Below are 21,315 nucleotides of genomic sequence, written 5' to 3'. Positions count from 1 at the left end.
AACCATACATTTAAAAATCACTTTAATGTTAAATTCATTTTTGACTTCAAATAAAAGATTCCTAATTGGACTCTAAAGACAACATCCTCATACAATTGACATACAGTACACGTATAGAAAGGTTTATGTCGGTAGGATGAAAGCTAATCATTTATATACGTTCAAGGTTAATGTCAGGGTAGGAAGATAAAGACGCCACATTTCCTATTAAAAGATGAGTTTATGTTGGTTTACCCTACAAGTTACCCTTTTCCAAACACTCTTTTGCACAATTCTGCATCAGTCATAATGATAATACACATTGGAATTGAATCAGTAGTGAGAAATGTGTCTTCGTGTGTGCATGTATAGAGCGGGGGCAAAAAAAAGCTATTTTCTTAATACCTTCTCCCCATTTACTGTGCTCTTGAAATTTATGAGATGCATACAGAAAGTCAAGCCTTTACTGAGAATCAAAACATGTTCAAGGGGGGGAGAAAAAAGCAGCAAATGAGTAGACATACATATTCTTTTTAAAAAAGTGACGGTAAGGAAATAAGAATTTTGATAAGCTGACATTTGGAACGTAGGGTGACATTCAAAGTGGCAGTACAAGTGCAATTTACCGTAGGAATACAGATGAGAAGTTCATTTTCAACCAGGCAGGGGAGGGAATTAAAAACACAAAGAAGAGAGAGAGCTATTGAAGGTTTCTCTTGAACTCTCTCCATTCAGTCTGTTCTCTGCTTTGATTGTATTTCTTTTTCCTGTGTGCAGTCGAGAAAGTTTCAATAACATACGACCGATGAGAGTGCTGCAGGTCACCATGCCTGTATGTGCTGTGGGTTTTTGGCCTCTGATGTTAATTCTCCTCTACCTTGTGCACTAATGTCAGGCAAAAATATAGTATATTATAGTAGATTTATGAAACACGCACACATAACACTTATGTCATGCAGATTTACTATAGGCTTTCCTAATCTCTGCCTTTTATTTCCATGCACAAACTGAATTATTCAAAGAGTAATTGCATTTTTTTTTTTTTTATAACATGGGTCTTATTTTTGTAGATGTTTCATTTCAAAAACGTACTCACCAAGTTGAGACCTGTGAACATAGTGATGTCACTAAAAAGAAGCACAACACGATCAGTCAGACGATCAGGTGGATTTTAAACAAACTCTGACGTCAGCCAAACTTATTTGGGGGAGAAAGCAAAGGCTTATGGTAAAATGATTTAAATCCATCACAGTGTAAAGACTCACTTCCTGCTTCAGCTTTGACCTGCTGTACTTAATGTAGTTGAGCACAGTTTTCCAGTGCAACAATGGACTATGACTAACATTCCTGCTCACTTTTGGTTTCTCCCAATAAATTGGTTTAGATAATCTAGCTAAACTGTTGGCTTGTGTCTAATCTGTCTGATTGTCTGGTCACTGACAGACTTTCAAATTTGACAGGGTTTCCAGATTTCAGCAATTACTCCAGTGACTATGAGTACCGAAACTTTGAACTCTTTTGATGTTTACTGAGATGACTTTAGGCCATAAATAGGCTTGGCTTGGGCTTGGGTTTGTTAGCATTTCATCAAGTCTGAATTCAGTATCCAATCAGCTCCACTGAGCCACTGAGCAAATGTATTCAAATTAGCTTTCAGCAATTAAAGTGAAAAGTTTTATAACATAAAGTTGCACTGCTGTCTAAAGGATGTTTTGGGGTTGGATAATGCTTTTTAAAATATCGGTACTTAATGAAGCCTGTGGTTGCATGTGTTTCCGGCCAGGTCCCCTCTCTGCTAGCATTAAGAGCAAGAGACACGAGATAAAGAGTGATCCCACTCCATTTGGTTATGAAGGTACATGAATGTGTATGTAATGTGCAGGCTCTGAGCATGCTGGGCCTTTCACTGTAGCATGTTGTTAGGTTATTTAGTAACTTATTTTTGTGATGATTTTTTTTTATTATTATTTCTGGATGCTGTGTGCCGTGTGTGTGTATGCATATTTGTGTGTTTTTTCAGTTATCTTTTCCATGTCTTGCCTGCTGTGATTAGTGATGTGACGTGTCAAAATGACCACTGGATTGTTGTTTTGGTGTGATGTAAGGTGAAGTTTGTTGGGGGGGGGGGTTTGGCTTGTTGCCAGCTTGGTTGGTTTCTGCATGAGTAGACAAGTTGCACTGCTGTTTTCAAACACTCCACTTTGGAACTTTTGCTTTTGGTTGATGATGTTGAGTAACGATCATGATGAGGAGGATGGTGTAAAGCGTTTGGCTTCCCTCTAGATACTTTGCGTGGTGCTATGGCTGCAGTCAAGAAACGTCAGAGCATGACTAGCAGCACTGCTACTGCTGCTGGCGGCACCTCGGCCGTCCCCAGATCCACCTCCCAACCAGGTAACGACTGCAGAGGAGGACTCATCACCTCCAGCTGTTTTTGTGCTCGTCTTCATGGTGGAATTGATTTCGGTTACGTGTGTTGATTTGTTGGAGAGCAAATTGAGTTTGTTTTCAGAGTTTCTCATGTTTAATCTCATCTTCTTTCTGCAACAAATTGAATTCTACCCGAGAAAAAGTTCTCCAAAAACCTTAACGCCTAAATAAATGCACTTTCAATCAACAAGTCCTCATACCTGAAGAACAAAATACTAGCTGGTTTGTAATGACCATTACAAACCTAATGGCAACTAAAGCTAATTTGTTACAGTTAGGGAAAGATGATGGTCATTGTGGTCAAAAGGTCACGCTTGAGGTTTGTTCTACATGTTCTCAGGGTCATTCTGTGTGTGAGAAGTTTGGCTAGAGGTTTATATCTTGCAAATATGATGAAGCTTTCATGATGGTGTAAGACAAATTAGTTAAATGCTCAGTGACATTGCTTTCCTGTCAGTGAAGCACCATCACCTGCCAAGTGAAATAGTAATACCCCCTGGTTTACGGGTGCATTTTCATGCTTAATATGTGTATTGATTCTCTTCAGGCTGGACCCAGCGGCGTCTCCCTTCCATTGACACAGAGGACTTTGAGACGATCCCCTCCAGTGCAGAGGAATCCTCCAACTCCTCAGAAGAGGAAGGCAGCAATAAAAATGTAAGTAATGCTCAGGATTACGGCTCACTTTGACTGGAAAATGTAGAGAGGTTTTGAGCTGGATATCATTTGGAGCATTACTTGGATGACTTTCTAAAATGTATTCAATAGTGAAAATGAATAAAACCCAAATTTTATAATGAATTAAAACAAGACATGAGTTCAAAGCTTGGCCCAAGTGAAAAATGTAGCTCAACACAACCCAATCCAGTCCTACTGGGTCCCGTCAGCTTTCGCCATAAATCATCAGACTCCACGATCACTCACTGTCCCTCGACAGCTCTCTACTCATCCCTCGTTTCCTCTCCATTCATCTTTCACTCTCCCCTCTTCTCTGCTAAATCCCTTCCCGATCCCCCTGAAAGAAGACCCCTCCGTTACTTAATTACTTCCCATGGATGCGTGTCTCGTTAGCGGCAGTGCACTGACGACTTGACATTTAAGAAATGAGGGGAAAAGAGGGGAAAGAGGGCGGGGGATTATAGCGGCACTGGTCTGCTGGGTATGGCAGCCTTTCCAGATCCATTATAATCTGTGTGATGTGCCATAGAGAGCCACACAGGCACTCAGGCAACACACATACACACTAAGCATGTGAGTTGCTCCCGCGCATACAACGCTCTTTAAAGGAATCCACATTTTTGCATCATGCAATAGATGGCAAATCTTTTTTTTTTTTTTTTAATTTATTTTGTAAATTTGATGTTGTCCGGGTAATTCAAATTCAACCTGGGCTCGTATTTATAATAATTCTTGACGATTTCTGCCGAACAGAGTTAATTTTCAATGGAAATGAAATATTGAAAATGAACAGTCACACACTCAGTAATACCACTAAGCCAGGGGTTGTGCAGGCAACCATAAACACCAGCAGACGACTTAACTGAGTAACTCCTTCTCTCGCTATGAAGGTGCGTTAATCAGTGAACTCAACTCTCTGTGGTGTTCGAATGCAATCAAAAGCTCACACTCATCTAGACTGTACAAAACTACAGTACAACCCACAACCGTCAAGGGGGAGGCAGTGTGCAGTCGGCCTGTTGTATATGACTCATTGTGAATGCCTTAAAGCCGCAGTAACTCATACGTTCATATAAATAATGGGTCACATCACTAAGTGTAATGTGAAAGTGTTTCTCTTGGTGACAAACCCAGAGAGAATTTTCACTCAACTCCGAAGTTCCCCTTAGAGCGTTTTAGTATCTTTCAGTTAGTTGTTTTGGTTTTACAGCCAGAAGCTTTATTGGTTTTGTTCAGTCTTGCTGTTCTCATCAACCTTGTGTGGAGCACAGCAGACAAGGAAAAAGCCTTAAAAATCCACTGTACATTTCCTGTTTACCACCAAACAGCAGACACACATAGTTAGCTACTAGCTAGTGGAGCATTTAGCAGCTAGAGAGCCAAATGTTTTTCTCAGGCGTTGGTGGAGACCAAACCAGAGCTAAAGGGAGAGTGACTGCTGGACTTAGATTCATCAGGTGGACTCAGAAGTGTGTGATGTTCAGCTTGTTGTTGAGTTCTGCCACCAAGCACCCAAAACAACCTAATTATTTCTGTTTAACAAATCTATTCAGATTTCAATTGCAACATTTTGAAGTAAATCATTTTATAACTTAAATATTTGAATGAAACAAAGTAGTGGGGCAGGTGCTGGATACAAAAAACATTAAAGTAGATACAGAATCAGAGCTCCTTTTTCTTTAATTGCAACATTTCGATTGACTACAGGTCTTCCTCTGGCAAATACCCACAGGAAGGAAATGAGGCATATATATAGTCAAATAACATTGACACTACAATCATCTAATCACATGTGTCAAGACACCATTATCACTGCATTTTTCAACAGCTACTAGCTCCAAACACTGGAGGTAGCAATTCAGAATGATTAAATTGTGAAGCTTATATTAATATTAATATCATACTGTATTTATAAAAATTGAACAGGGAGATTCTGACCACTGAAAGTAGTGTAGATTGTTTAACTAGAGAAGAGACACCACTCTGTTTCTGGGCAAAGCATATTAATCAGGTTGCACTTTGGCTTTTGGGTAAGTTACCAAATTAACATTAATTAGAGCTCACATAATCTGCCACTGGTGACATTTGTCTTTTCAAGCAGAAAGGATTGTTAGCCTTGGAGTTTAGTGAATCCACACATTTTACCAGCCTGGAGTCACATCCAAAATGGAAGTGGTGAATGCAGAATTTGACTCAGTCCTTTCTTCCGGCAGGGAGACAGTAGTCGTTTCCGGGTGCAGCTGACCTACGAGTCTCGTGAAGCACGAGACCTCTCTCTGGAGACGGGCGACTTGGTCCAGTTTCTGGAGGAGGCGGAGAACGGACACTGGTGAGTTTCAGTTAGCTGTTAACTGTAGGACTGTGGAAAATCATTTTGTTCCCTCCCACTCATCGTTCCTCCTCCATTGTTTACTGACCTAATACTACATTAGAGACCTCAGTTCCCCATTTGTCATTTCAAACACATTTTTTCCTAAAAAGAGGTGCAAGAACACAGGATTACCAGTTTGTTCCCAGTGCAACAAGCACGTCTCACAAATAAGGCAAAAATAAGCTGTCTGACGTTACATTATACTTTGTTTATTGTGTGCCCTAAATAAACTATAATTGCAGTACAATGCTTTTTAGTTCTCCCAAGGTCTTTATATTTTTGGCTCAGCATTTCTATAGCTGAAGTATATTCTCCATGACAACAAAAGAAACATAGTTTGTCTACTATTATTGACTCTTTTTATTATTTTTTTCTGCTTACTTTTTAGATTTGTCCTTTAGTCCCAGTGTGCTCAGCATTTTGTTGTTGAAAAGCTTGTTAGTGTCTGCATACTTGATTTTTATGATTGGCTGTAGAGAGCGTCAACACTGTCAACACTGTGACATCAGCACTAATGAGCTTGTCATGAAAATGGAATAACTGGTGCCAGAGGTCAATATTCAGGTAGTATTACACCGAGTTATAGCACCCACAAATTACTCAATTTCCCACTGTCATCCAGTCGCAGAGCTGCAGCCCTGACACCTTGTGCATCCTGTAAGCACAAAAAATAGCAAAAACAGCTATTCTAGACTTGCAGATATACTGTAGAAATGCAGTATTTTAAATGTTTGCACAATAGGTAGTGAAGAAGAATACCCTCTTGGGAGCAGACTTAATAATTAAAGGAGAACACACATTTGGTTTGGAGACTTGATAATCAAGTGACGTCTGAGACAACTCTTTGATCAAACATATGCCAGTTGTCCTTTCCACCTCCTGACCCCTGCTGATTTGACCCCTCCTGTCTTGCCCCTGGATTTGCCTGGATCTTGTATGTAAATGCCCCCCCCCTCCTATCTTTTGTTTACCATTTGTTGGTCACTACTTTGATCCTTACTGTATAAAGTCTTTCCATTTCTTCTGCTCTGGGTCAGTCTACTGTATCAGACCAGCTCTGTGTCAGTAAGCTCACCGCATTTCCGGAATGCTATTAAACCACTTCCACCACAGCAAACTTTGAACAAGGACTTGAGTGAATTTTCTTCAACAGTAGACAAATGATTTCAGTCCCACCAACAAGTACAGATATTAATCACCAAATCTACAATCCTCCTTTTATGTGTGTAAGAACAAAACCACTCTTAGTTCTGTAGGGCTTGAATTAATAACATCTAGCAATGTGACAGTGTCTCCTTGCTCAAAGTAACCTGGAGAACAGTCCGTATAAAGATGAACATTTATAAAATATACTGTATATAGTTACATACAGTGTATATACTTTAAAGGTCCATAAGATCCATGAGAAGATATCTTTGTGGTTTTAAGTACCAAAAACCATCTCTATATAGTTTTACATCTCCTCTCCTAAGCTTCTCTCTGGAGCTCCACCAAGAACAGGCTATTTTGTGTCTGCTCGGTGCCCCTCTCTTCTGATTGGCTGACTGTTTTCTGAGTGATGCACTCACAGGCCAACCACAGGTAATGAATTGTAGCCTAGCCTGTAGCAAGGTAACCTCAGGGCTCTGGGTCAAACTCACCAGTAAATGGCGATGGCCACGGCTGAGGATAATCTTACGCACATTTGCTTCCTGACATTCAACAACTGTGCAGTGTTTCCTCCGTGACTGTCTGTCCTCTGCTCCACTCCGTGTATGTGTGTGCGTTAGCCCCGCCCTCGGGGGAAACACAGAGAGCAGAGGAGAGGACAGAAACTAGTGCAAACATAAATGACAGTAAAACATGCACATACATTGGGTAAATAACAGAAACATATTTGTTTTCCTTCAGGAGGTGCGGGGGGTCCTGTTTGAGGGGCCCCTCCAAGGCAAATGCTGAGCGTATAGTTGTTACCTCACAAAAGTCCAAATGGCTCGTTTAAAGGCACAGCGTCTGAATACGGGCTGTGTGCATTTCTCCATGGAGTGAGCATTTTGATACTTTCACAGTATTTATATAGCACCTAGGGACCGTCATGGCTATGTGTACAATAATTTAATTAAGTTTATTTTGCACTTACTTCTGAGCTTGGTCTGAAACATCTGGTGCAGCAGCTGTACAACTGGATGCATTTCAAATTTTCTCACAGCTCACTAATGATATTTTGGAACTCAAGACAGCTCACAGCTCATTTGGCGGTACTATTTGGTCATAAAATAAGGAATTGCACCTTAAAATCTGAAGTAAAGAATATATGACCATGCAAAACACTGCATGCTGGTACCTTACTGGCTGTGTAATAGTCCTTTGCTGAGCAGCTAAACGACAACTGTGTTAAATTTCCAACCAGGTGTCAGGGGAGGTGGCTGGTTTAGTGGCTGAGCTGTTGTTCCAAAAGAAAGTACAGGCCGCAAGTTTTAAAAGCCAGCACCTGGTGAAGCAATCACTGACTCATTAGCATTCATCAGCAGCCCTATCATCCACCTGCAGCTGTGTTATGGTCATTTTCTGCTATGGGACAACTCAGTGGGCCATATTAGTGTCGACGTTTCACCAGAAACCTGCTCAAATGACCCTAATAGCACTCTGTGCTACCTGCCGCTCTGCTATTTAGAATGCACTAATCATCCAGCTATCAGCTCATTGAAAAATTGCACCATTGTGGCCTTTTATTCATGCATTATTTGGCAACAAAATGAGGCAGTAGATTGCAACAGCCGTGGTGCCAACACACTTCTACAGAGCCAAGTTTTAATTGAAATTTACAAACGGTAGCTGTAATAACAGCGTAAATGGTGACATTGAAGCTTTGTCTCACCCTCAGCAATATGTTTCGACAAAACAGGACACACATCTGATTATCTGTCCCGGCCCTGCGAACAAATGACACAACTGTGATTAGATTGAGAGCTGTAGGGCCTCATTCAAGATGGATTTTCAGTGTCAAAGAGTGTTACAGGATATCACAGTGCTTTTCATTAAAAGAAACAAAACAGATTATGTTATCTTTGTTAGATTTGTAAATCATGCAAATTCATTCACATCTCCAGTATGTCAAATCCATAGATGTGGAGGTGGTCAAAGTCTTCTAAACGTTGAGAATGACGTGAGGATGCAGTCATTCTGTTCCTCTAGACAAAGCACTTGAACTTGGAGCATAAATAAAACCCAACAGAACAAAGAGAAGATGTGCTGCCTTGTTCTATTTCCTCTCACTTTATTCTCACAGTGGTGACTTACCAGTAATTATGTCACTTAATTGTTTTCACTGATGATAGAGTAAGCTGGTCTTTTTCATCGCTGTCTCATGCTGTTTTAATTGTTTTTGTACTTTGGTATTAGGGAAAGGAAGTTTTCATATGTAAGAGAAAATCAAGGTAAAACAAATCAGAACTTGAAGTACAGAAAAGGTCATTCTAGGTGATATCCTAGATATCCTATTTTTAATCTCGCCTTCTTTGATAGGATGGACAGACCCTAACCCCCCTGTAACCTAAAGCATTTGATTGGTCAACCTGGTCGTGGTCGTTTGAGGGTTTAGAATACTCTGCATCAACAAACTTACAATATATCCATTCAGTCTGGATTTAATGACATTGAATGGTGGTCTTTGGCTGATGTGAGGCATCCATGTTTGCTTGCAGGCACTTGCATACTATTAAGTGCCCAGTTGTATATAGCATAGCATAGCTTCCAGAAAAATCAGTTTCCAAGTCTTAATTGCGACTTTTGTTCATGTACTCAAGTACTATAACATTTTTGAGCAACTTGAACTTAATGAACGAGTGACTTAAATGTTATTCCTCTACATTTCATATGTATTTCATCTTTAACTAAACTTCATTTGAGCAACCACAGTTAAACTGTAGAAGGCGAGACTTTCAACACATGCATTAAGTTCATCGCTCTCTCACATACACAAACATTCTTTATGCACCTCTCACTCTTCTTTGAATGTGATACAGTGGCTCCATGTGTTGATGGGGCACACTATTTTGGGTTGAAAATGTAGATGGGTGATGGTGATGCTCAAGCAGTGCCAAAGGTTTGATTATTTTAGCGCTGAACAGGTAATTTGTTCTCCCTGTATCTAACAACAGTTTGCCAGAGTATGATAACTGTGCTGCCTAAAGTCAAATAAGGACATTTTATGTTGTTTTTTTTTATCATCACTATGTGTATTTTTTGGAGATGTTATCATTAGGAGTCACTGGCTCACAGGTAATGTAACTACAGCAGTTTATTTAATTCCTGGGCTTACTTTTGTTCTCAGTGGACCTCAGAAAATGACTCTCTTTATACATCCATTATGTGTCTGTCAAGGTACTTCTGTGAAATAATCATAACTATTTTCAGTCCATAACAGTACTGAACTTATATTTTTCAGAGTGTACATGTATACATATCAGTAGTGCTAGGTATCAAACCTCTTTTTCTCTCTCCCTTTCTCAAATTTCTCAAACTAAGGATGAAAATACTGGTAACATCATTTTGGTATTATATTGTATTGGGCCTAGCAATTTAAAAGAATTTCAAAGGATTCCCAACAGTGTGCATATTCCTGGCCAAAAGAACATGAACATCTCACAATGTCAGTCTGCCAGTGATATGTGCTATATATGCTGTCATACTGTAACAGACTGCCTACCTGTCCATGGCGTACCCTGCTCTAGCTTGTATTGGATGGAGTTAGATTGTATCAGCGTTGATGATATTATGTAGGCTTGCATAAGGAAAACCTTTTTTTTTTTTTTCTCCCCGCTTCCTCCACTATCTGTAATCATTACCCATACCATGGCTTCCCTGGTTAACAGTCTATCTAGAGTTTGGTCCACATTAATCAACCGAGACTGAGAAAGGAAATGAGACTAGTGCAACAACTGCTCCTCTGCTGCCCTGTTCTCTCTCTATAAGGATTAAGGGCTCAGCTTGGCTCATTTGGAATTAAAATTTCATTCACTTTAACATTACCCTGATGAAGCACTAGGAGATACAACAACAAAACATGTGACTAATGGTCTATTGCCAAATCAAGGGAGGCAGTTGAAAACACAATAGCTTCAGATGAATAATAAATCACTCTTTCATTCACCACACCACCGCCGCATCTCTCCATCCATCTATCCTTTTTCGGATGAAAAACAGCTGCCACTGCCTTTATGGAGAAACCGCCTCTGGAATCCAGCACTGAAAGAAAGAGTGTTTGGTCTCATGCAAGCTCTCTGCATTTTGGAAGTGACTAATACTCTGTTAGATAAAAGCTTGACTTGCTTTGAATATGCTCATTTTTCATCAGCTCATGCATATTTCAGCCCATAAAACCATCTCCTGTCGTCTCCATCTATGGGTTTTTGCAACTAAAAGGTCTCACTCACTCGTGCTCATCTCTCCTCCTCACATGAAGAAAATGAAGAATTCATAAGTCCTCCCTTTTTTTTCTTTTGCTTTTTTGTTGGATCATAGTTAATGTGCAACTGTACAGAACTTCACGCAATGTGACTGATGAACTTTGTGCATCTGTGTGTTATATACACCCCCGTGTATACTGTATGCATGTGCATGGGTGTGAGTTCATGAGTTTGTGCATGTCTCAGTGGAGATAAAGGCATGCTTTTTGTGATATCAACTTCTGAGACAAGTGTGTATATATTTGTGTGTTTGGATGTGTGTGATACTGCTGACAGTCACTTTTTTCAACACAAGCTGTAATATGCTTGCTATTGTACCCCTCCCAAGAGTTGGTTGCACCTTTCCAGATTTAGGCTGTCATTTCACACCCACAACACACACACACACACACACACACACACACACACACACACACACACACACACACACAGTGTCCCTGTCCCAGCCCCTCTGGGCTTGCTGTTGGCAATGTGTGGTATGTTTGTATAAGGGCTGAGAACACATTAGCACATCCGACCACATCCTGCCAACACTAAGCCACAGTACAAGCAGAGTAAAGAGGGAATTACTTCACTCTGATGTCTAATGCCAGAGTCTGGAGGCAGCTTCTTACATCCTCAAAGTCAACTTTTTAGAAGTTAGAGGGGTGCTGGTGGCTTAGCTGGATGAAGACTAAGATTACAGTTATGATTTGGGAATCATGAGTGATGGACAGAGTTGGACAGAGTCCATTCCAGACTGGGCCAGTTGCTGTTGCTGCTGGCAAAGTTATAAGAGATAAAATCAGCAGAGGAATTACATCCTTATTAGACAATTCTTCAGGTCATGGTTTACACCTAGTGCCAACACACAGCGCTGATGCAGGGTTTAGAGTTTAGAGAAGCAGTAAATGTGTGTGGTTTTAAATTCTAATTGTTTGCAGTAATGGAAATTAGGGAGGAAACAGACATATGGTCATAGGGAATATTGTTTTACAAGTTACCAGTTCATCAGGTTGCAGAGCAGAGCCACAACTCAACTGAAATACACTTTGCTTGTATGAAGTTCACTCACACATCCAACTCTGCACAGTTTGTTCTTGTGTCTCCATTCACCATTTCACCAGATGTTACTACTTTTTGCCTTTCCCTTGCAAACTGCAAGATGTCCATTTCTGTTTTGATACAGTCACACACCAGAATTTGGATTTTGGGGGTTGCCCAGTGGTGTAACTTATAAAACTGTGTACCTATCATTCATTGTTAACTGAACTTGTCAATGTATTTACTCAGTTGTGCTTATGACTGTGAATGACATGAATCATTATTTGATCTGTTCTATTCATAAGTTTTGATCACCTTTATGTCAGTTTCAGCTTCAAGAGCAGCTGAGAATCATGTTTTTGCTCACCTTGCTTCAGTGGTGTACAGGTGTACTGAATTGACTGTTGGGCGTGGTTGAACAGTACACCAAAAAAAAAACAAAAAAAAAAACTTTTCCAAAGCTGAGAAGAGCTGGTCAAAAGCAACAACCATACATATTTAATGCTTTACAAGGGACAAGTTGGTTTGATTCCAGGTTTCTCTCTCTCTCTCTCTGATTGTGTGTGTGGTCTATAATCCAGCTCTGCAAAACTAATTATGCCATTTAACTGACAAACCACTCATTTATGACTCTTTATAACCATCACAAATACATTTCCCTTTCCCGTCTAGGTTTTTGATTGAATCATGAGACTCCCAGTGCACCAGTGTTTACTCTGTCTCACACTCCCTAGGACTGTATTCTCTGTTTCAGGTGGTGTTATACAGTCACATGGTTGCACCTCACTTCAGCGCTTCTTCTTCTTCACTATAGGCTGTCTGGCTGTTCTATTTTCAGAGGCTGTTTCTAGACAGCAGTCACAACAAGACTTACAGTATGGAAGTTGTGTTGCTTTAGACTTCATATGAATATTAAGGATAATCTGTCAAGACCAGTTAAGAACATTTATTTCATTCTGTTTTATGTTCTATACTTGCCAAGAAGTCTGTAGTCTATATATTCTGTTTCATGTTTTAGTCTAGTTGCAAACCTTCAGTCTATCATGTCTGAGTCATTCAGTTTGAAAGAGATGTGCATCCTAAACTTTGCAAGATGTTGTGAACTCGAGCACATCATCACATACTTGTACAAAAAAAGTGTGAAATGCGTCAGATTTACAGCTGTATTTTACCAATCCTGTTATTTCTTAATGAAGTGTCTTGTAATGTAATCTGCTACTAATTATAGAGAAAAAAAAGAGAGTGTTCAGAGACAGTACATACAATGTACATGCACCCACTTCTTAAATAGTGTTTTGATGAAAGAACCACAGAATGATGGTAGGTTACTATAGGTTACCCCAGGAAATAGGTTAGAAGAGGTTGTGAGCACATGTCATTTTGCTTCACTTCATTTATGTATCCTAATGTGTTCATATTTCTTTTTGGGAGGGTTGTTTCTTTTGTTTTGCTCTAACCAGTGAGTAGCAACCGACACCATTTCCAGATGACACAGAGGCTGTGGTGTGGTTACTGGGAGCGGTTAAATTTAACGGTTTTCATGATGATAGAAGAAACATGCCAGTTAAAGAGTTGTTATTTCCATAGATCAACTTACAATAACCTGCCATTTTTTTAGCAGTATTCTTCATGAATGTGGTGAAGAAGCTACCTAGAGCAAGATCCTCAAGCAAATATTCAGTTATTTGGTTGGGAACTTTGTTCCTCATCTAGTTTGAATTGTATGTTTGCCTGTAAATTACAGCTACACAAAAGAGATATTTTAGATTTTTGCATGTGCAGACTAGAAGTTGACTTGGTGTTATCTTGAAATGTGTATTATCAGCATACATTGTTATTCTTTATTCTATATTATTATAAGTCCCACTATTTTACTGTTGTCGGACCTTCTGGCCTAAAATGCAATTTCTATAGCAAGTAAGAAAAGGTAGGGAGATAAGGGACAACATTGTTTCTTATCCCTTTGAAAGTATACTGTTTGTGAGAATTTACCATTATTGATGATTTTGCTTCTTGAAATATTACACACTGTTGTTATCCGGTTAATTATGTTAGTTATTTTGTATTTCTGTCATGTTTTGACCTTTGATCCAGAACTTCCTTTCTTATAAAGTTCTTTGTGTTCATATAAGTTGTTATTTTGGTTAAACAGGTACAGTACATAGCAAATTCCTTCTAGGTGACTATTAGAAAACTGTGTGGGACCTGAAAATAAAGTGTCACTGTATTGACTTCTCCTGTGAGCGAGTGAAGACCCTCCCCTGAATTGTGTTTCATGTTCTAGGCTAGTCAAGAACCTTTTAACAGAGAAGACAGGGCTGGTCCCGTCCAGTATACTGCAAACAGCATCTGAAGGAGGTCACTCATTAAGTAACAACCCCTGCTACTCCCAACTAACCACTGACAGCCTTGCTATAACACACTAACTCACCCAATCCTCCCTCCCCTCCTTTACTCCAACTTCGTCTATCGCTCCCTCGCTCTCCCTCACATGGCAATTTGGGCCGGGAGCCGAGGGACTGGGCGGGCCGCTGCTTTGGGAGAGGGAGGGACTGCTGGATAGGGTTCAGGTTGGATGGAAGGATGGAGCGGATGGGGAGCTTTGGAGTTGAATAATCAGAGCATGATGTGACTGATTGCAGCACATTCCCTCTACCACACTCTCCCTGTGATTTCTCTCTTCTTCTCTCTCTGGGTGCTGGGAGTGGACGTAGGAAGAAGAAAAATCATTTGAGGCCAAGATTTATTATCTGTGGCGTTAGACTGTACATGACATGTGACTTCTTTCCTCATTTTGGAAAAAATATTTTTTGTCATATCAGAGTCTACATAAGGTATTTTATGGAGTAGCAAAGGGTTCCAGAAGTAAAAGTCCTGTTCATTCTTTGAGAAGACAATTTTAGGTGGCTGGCTCTTTAAGACATTTATAACATTAAATGAATTATCAGGTTCTTTGATCAAACGTCAGCGGTACAAGACTGTGGATATAAAAGATTAGAACAGGAGAGGTCAACTACAACTCACAAGGAGTCATGAGAAACATCCAATCACTGAATGTAGAACCTGTGCCACTTATGTTTTAAAGTAAACCTATAAACTTTCAGCACTTTAACTCTAGTTTGGATTCTTTGTTAATTTTGGATTTTGGCAACTATGGCACTGTGTTTTGTTCCCAATTGCAGCAATAAAGCTTTGATTTAGGCACCTGAGGCTCATGGGTTGTAGTATTTAGAGCCATTCGCTATGCCAAGTTAAAAAAAAAAACATGATTTTTCAGAAACAAAGTTTGAATAATTAAAACTGCTGGCCATAACATAAACCTACGGCATGGTTAAAGAGCAACTTAACACCTTGTTTTAGCTTAAAAACTGCACTGAAACACTCGATCCTCCTCACCACCACCACCTCCCTGTAATATCACAGCTACTCTAATCAGTTTCTGATTTGTAAATCCAGATCAGAAATAGGATATTTTTTTTCTAAAAGTTACGATACGTCCAAGTTGGCAGTTGATAATATTAAAGTGTCTAAAACTGACTATTAAATGGATGTAGTCTTACACTGTCAAAGCTTTTCTAATGCTCACACACAACTCTGCAGTCATAACATGCCTGGAGTTGTCAGACAATGCAAGTTGTGAACACTGGAATCTTTCCCATCTTTACTATTCATCTTATATGGCGTGAACACAACATTAACACTGACACTCCCAATCATTAAAGCTCTGTAGAAGAATGTAGAACATGATGTTGTCATGTATAGGTGCATGGGGTACAAGGCAAAACAATCAAGTGATTTCATATTTAATTTATTGACTCAAAAATGAAAATTTATTGTTGAGTTACCCAATAAATGATCCAAGAGACTCATGTGTGTCTATGTTGAGGAGGGTTAGGGTTAGGTGAGGATGACAGTGAGGATGTCATTAAAAGGCAACTTTAAAATAGGAATTTACAGCAGGGAACAATACTTCTGGAACCAGTGGCTTCTCTCACTTCACCACTCTTTATGAGAGCTCATATACATACACTTTTTATATCAGTCTGTACCTTACATGAAACTTAAGTACTGCAATGCTGTGTTGATGAGTTCATGGTTTAGAGCCACAAACTATACTTTTTCCCAACAAGACAGCCACTCCTGGCATCTGTACTGTTTCTCGATGTTCTCTCTCCTCTCACTTCACCGTCCCTTCTGTCCTCCATCCATCTCTCTCCACCATCTCCTCCCTTTCACGCCAGCTTGAAGACTGATCTTTGAAGTGTCTGTTGTGGCCTTGCTTGTTTTGTTACGGAGCTCTGTCCGTCCCTCTTCAAAACAACTATCCCTTCCTTCTCCTCTCGTTATTTCCCTTCACCTTACTCGCCCTCTCTTTCTCTTCCTTTTATCTCTTTCTGAGTTTTTTTTTTTTTCACACTTGAGGAGGACAGAACTCCACGCTCTAGCAGTTGACCTTCAGTATTTTGGTTAAGTGGAGCCCATTAACAAAAGGCCCTCTTCACCTGTCTGTGTTGATTGCCCTTGTCTGACTTCCCTATAATTCTTTATGCACTCTCCTGGCTGATATTGTTGCAGATATTGAACGCCTCATTATTATGTCTCCTTGTTTTACACTCCTCTTAAAGCTGCATTGTTTAGTGTGTTATGTTTTATTGGCACTGCACTCCGGGCTGTGCATCCCCCTTTCTTATACACTGTGTTTGAATGCCACAGTTTATTCATATACCCCATGCTTGTTTTGTATATTTATTACTATGAAATCAACTTAGTTATGAAGACAACTTATAGCATTGAAGCTGACTTGAATTTTTCTTTTTTTTTTTTCCAGATATCTTCAGTGATCTGTGCACAGCAGCACTCTCTGACTCGGATGAAAATGAAGCCAGTACCTGGGGAGATGTGTCTCAGGACAGCAGATAAACATGGAAGACTGTTGTAGCTCATTACGTTGGACTGACTACAAACATTTTCTATCCTTCAATGGATGTCAGACATGGCAGACAATTCTTACTGTAGTTTTTCAAATGTAGTTCCCTAAGCTGGACTTTTAAATATTGACAATTATGAGTCTTCTCATTGTAGTTCTATATATCGGACTACAAATATGGCCTGCTTTTTTTTTTTTCAACTGTAGTTTTTCATGTTTGACTCACTGAAGCTTCTCAGTGGAGCCTCTGGACAAAGCTGGAACCTTAACATGCCTGAATGCCACAGCGGGAAAGCCATATATGACTTTTAATTCACGGAAGTACCAGCTGTCATCTGTGGAGAACTGAAGACTGCATGGATGTGCACACTGAACTTTACATCCTATGTTGGATGAATTCAGATAACGTACTGTAGTAACACAACTACAAATGCAATTTGTGAGTGGTTGGGTTGGATACCTGCAAACTCATCTGCAAACTGCCCATCTCTGACATGGATAACCTTTAGGGAAAAGTGATAAAGTCCATGTGCTGGTTGTGAACAGGCCTTGTTTTGCTGCTGTGCTGCTCTGAAACAAAACTCTGTCCAACCAGCTTCTGCCTCTGCTGCCCTGCTTCAGCTTTTCAGGTTCAAACTACAGACACTTCATTATAGCTGCAGCCTTCAGTAGAACCTAGAAGTTGTCTTGCTTGCCTTTCTTCGCTCTGGTAGAGCACCCACATAATGTCATCACATTACATCACATATATTATCTGAGCGTGCCTGTTCTCACACCCTGTACACTTGTGATCTGTATAAATTGCTCTACAAAGCTGAGAGATATCTCACTTTCATATCTGGATTTATTACCCAGTGCTCTTGAAGAGAGAAAACTACTTTTACATATGGTTTACTCTCTCTGGAAAGGACGTGTATTATATCTTCACAGCTATTACAAAATGCTAACAGGCTAAATGATATTCACTGATGAGATATTTTGTTTGGGACTGCAACCAGTTGCTAAGAGACCATCTAGCATTCTTTTACGGAACACTCACAAACTGTGTTGATGATGTTCCTTTAGTTTTTATGTGGAAATGAATACTTAGCTTCCATTAAAAGCACAAATGTTCCTACAAGCTGCCTCTTTTTAGTCCAAGAAGATTGTTTTTTTGGTCAGATATTTGGTCAAAATTTCCATTTTACCATATTTTGTTTTGACTTGATTTGGCAAACACTTGCCTAATTACACATTGTGCAGACATGGAGTTACATTAACATTCATTTGGAATGGTGTTTTTGGTCAAATATTCACTCTCCTTCTAGCTGTGTCGCTAGCTTTGTTTGGCTGCTGCCTTGTGCCACACAGGCAGCGTACAGCTTGTGTAGCGTAGCTTATTTTTCCTCCTGCGTCCAGAAACAATGCTGATGAGAGTGGTGATCCCAAATAGTAAATTTGCAGTCTGGAAAACCAAACCAAACAGCTAAAAGAGGCAATAAAGCTTGAGAGAAACTGCAGTCGCGTGCAAATTCTCTGAGGGTTTGTTGCTACAAGTGACCCCTTTCACATTACAATCATGATAAGTGCAGCTTTTAAAAAATCTAAGTTTACAATGTCAGAGCTGCAATCTTCCTCTTTCAGCTAATGACTGCTAAATTACTTTCCGGCAGAAAATACACGTTGAGAAATAAATCAATCATAATGTGTTCCTCAGATTATCTTTCTTCATGGAGAGTGAATAGCAGACGGAGGCAGCCAAATGGCTTTTGATGGAAATTAAGCATCACTGCAGCACATCTCTTTTTTAGATGAATGGGGTGCTGGTGTAAATTATGTTTCAGAATACAGATTTGTTTCTGTGACATGTTATGCTACTTGGAGTTATCTCTGCATAATGGGATTTTCACTAGCAAGCTTTGATTCGCTGCATGCCAGCCACCGCTATCTAGAGACAGGACATATTCAAGCATTGTTTCTGATTTGTGTGCATGTAAACATTCAACCTTATGTACAATAAGATAGGGAGGGAGGATGTTGAAGAATATATCGACTTTATCCCATTGTGAGTAAGCTCAATTTTAGTGGATGATATTCAGAGCATTGTATTCATTCATGCACACAGATCTCTTCCTGTCCTGTTGATTTATCTCTGTGCCCATATAGCCTCAGCTCGTGGCTAGCAGTGTTCAGAGACCAGATTGATTGTATTCTCACCTTGAAATTCCTTGAAGGATTTGCGCGCCGGGTTGTTTTTGCTCAGTCCAAGCAATAGTTCAGCTTTGTAGCGGCGTTATCTGATTCATGAGAGTCTTTTGAAGTCCATGCCAAAAGCCCTTACACCAGTGTTTTTGTTACTGAGATATTAGCATTTGTTAGCAATTTGTGAGCGTTGCCAGCACAAGTCAGGTGGGCTGAAAGGCATTTCTTTGACAGATGGCGCTCATGTCCTTTTTTCTAGAGTAAACTATATAGTGGGAAAAGCCAGGGATTGCAAGTGATTTTTCAGGAAAAGCTTTTTTAGCGAGCAGCACCTGAGCTGTTTCCTGACATCGATTTCACCTTTTCACAGAGGAAAATAGCACCGTACACTGAACAGCCCTTTGGAACCTTCATTCATGCAGGGCTGGGAGGACATTTTAGTAAATGTAAATAAACATCAGTGTTAGTCTAATATTGCATATTTTTGTGTGTAAATATCCATTTTCTGTATGACTGCTGTATTATTGCACACACTTCTCCCTCAGAGGCTTTTTGGCATTGTAACGCATTTCTACTGACAGATGGAAACCTCTGGACTATTGACTGAGAAATCCTTTCAAAATGTATTTACAGATAGATGCCACATCACGTCAAAGGAGGAGGCTCAAATGTTTCATATTTGTAACAGTTTTAGATGACAGCTCCTTTGATGTAACTTATTATAAATGAACAACAGACCAACTTGATAAGAAAAGGCTTAATATTTTATGTCAAAATGAGCACTCTGACCTGGACAAGCAAAAGTAAATGTGTAAAAATTAATGGATGGATGATGCAAACATGTATGTATGGATGGATGGAGGATGAGGAGGATGATACAGGGACGAATGGATGGTTTGTTTGATTGATTGGTGGTTGATGGTTGAATGGTTGGGTAGATATATTCATGGATAGGTAGATGATTGGATGGATGGATGGATGGATGATGGATGGATGGTCAGTTGTATGACTGGAAGGATATGTAGTTGGATGGATGGATATTTTGACACTGGGTTACCATCTGGAACAGAGGGCAGAACTCTATTAAAGGTCATATACATTGATATATTACACTGTCTTTAAAGAAATACACTCTTGAACATACTGTACATTTTGTGTATCCTATGTTAAATGAAAAATATTGTATCTTTGTAAAGAAAAAGTTTCTATTGTGCTGCATCCTGCTGCAATGTAATTGCAATTTCACCATATTATAGAATGTATCGAGTCTGTATAAAGTACAGTCTGTCATTGTAATGTACATATTGCTTCATTGTGATAATATGCATTTACAACATGAAATTTGTTATTGTGGTTTTTTAAATGCAACTTTAAATGCAACCATAACTTGGATGCACACATGTATCACTTCATGTTCAGAAATTAAGACATTTCCCATCAGCCTTTTTTACTTCCTGTTGTGAAATGAATGTTGTGGCCTGAGCAGGAAGACTATTTAAAGTCAGATAACAGCTCTTGATAAGAGCCACCATGTATTCAGCAGGTAAGCTAACATGATTAAAGGGTGTTGTTAGAAAAATGGAACTGGAACAATGCTAAGAATTTGATTTTTTTATAAAAACAAGATTTATGAACATGAAAAAATGAAAAACAATTTTTCTGGCTTTGTCTATCACAGCTTTCCCCTTTTGCTGTTTCAGTATCTTAGTAAGTTTTTGCTGGAGGAACAGCACCTTCCTCCCATTTTGTTCCATCAAGTAATCCAACACATTCACCACCAAACTTGACCTGGTGTTGTGCACACATTGTAAATACACCGAGCTGATAGCAGCTAAAGAAAGACTAAAGAAAGAAATTAGGTCCAATTTAGCATCACAGTTCTATAAAAAAAACTGAATGCATATGATAACTAGTATTGTGTAATTAAATAGTACTTATGAAATTTGTCATATTCTAAACGTCTACAGCTGCAAGTCTGTTTCTAACCTGCTGAATGTGTCAGCTGTTTAACAGTCACGTGTGTTTTATGCATCTGAGGAGATCATCTTCCACTTTAACCAGCGCACATGTCTAGACGAGATGAATAATTGCTCATGAGTCACATTCGTCTCATTATATAATGCTGCAACCTGAATCATCTTTTTACCTCATTTTCTTCCAGGCACATGTGTAAATGCGTGATTTAAACCTTTGGACACAATATTTGACCATTTACTACCAAATACTACAAAATGCATGTCATTTTCTCTGCAGTCATGATCCTTAAAAATATTTTATTT

At 39.5% G+C, this 21,315-nt stretch overlaps 1 protein-coding gene across 10 annotated transcripts in view; it reads left to right on the top strand.

The window, feature by feature from the left end:
- The window catches only part of mcf2l2 (MCF.2 cell line derived transforming sequence-like 2), a 156,543-nt gene extending 136,171 nt beyond the window's left edge, over nucleotides 1-20,372 (top strand). For 7 of the 10 annotated variants that reach the window (XM_044362745.1, XM_044362744.1, XM_044362750.1 and 4 more), the window contains 5 exons: nucleotides 1,763-1,834; nucleotides 2,263-2,373; nucleotides 2,957-3,066; nucleotides 5,301-5,416; nucleotides 16,757-20,372. In XM_044362745.1, coding sequence (XP_044218680.1) covers nucleotides 1,763-1,834; nucleotides 2,263-2,373; nucleotides 2,957-3,066; nucleotides 5,301-5,416; nucleotide 16,757 — 410 coding nt within the window. In that variant the 3' untranslated portion in view covers nucleotides 16,758-20,372. The remainder of the gene's footprint in view (nucleotides 1-1,762; nucleotides 1,835-2,262; nucleotides 2,374-2,956; nucleotides 3,067-5,300; nucleotides 5,417-16,756) is intronic. The other 3 variants (XM_044362752.1, XM_044362753.1, XM_044362751.1) reach the window with 2 other exon arrangements.
- The last annotated feature ends 943 nt before the right edge of the window (nucleotides 20,373-21,315 follow it).

Source organism: Thunnus albacares, chromosome 9 (genome assembly GCF_914725855.1).
Source record: "Thunnus albacares chromosome 9, fThuAlb1.1, whole genome shotgun sequence".
Classification (NCBI taxonomy): domain Eukaryota; kingdom Metazoa; phylum Chordata; class Actinopteri; order Scombriformes; family Scombridae; genus Thunnus; species Thunnus albacares.
This window is presented reverse-complemented; position numbering and strand designations above follow the sequence as displayed.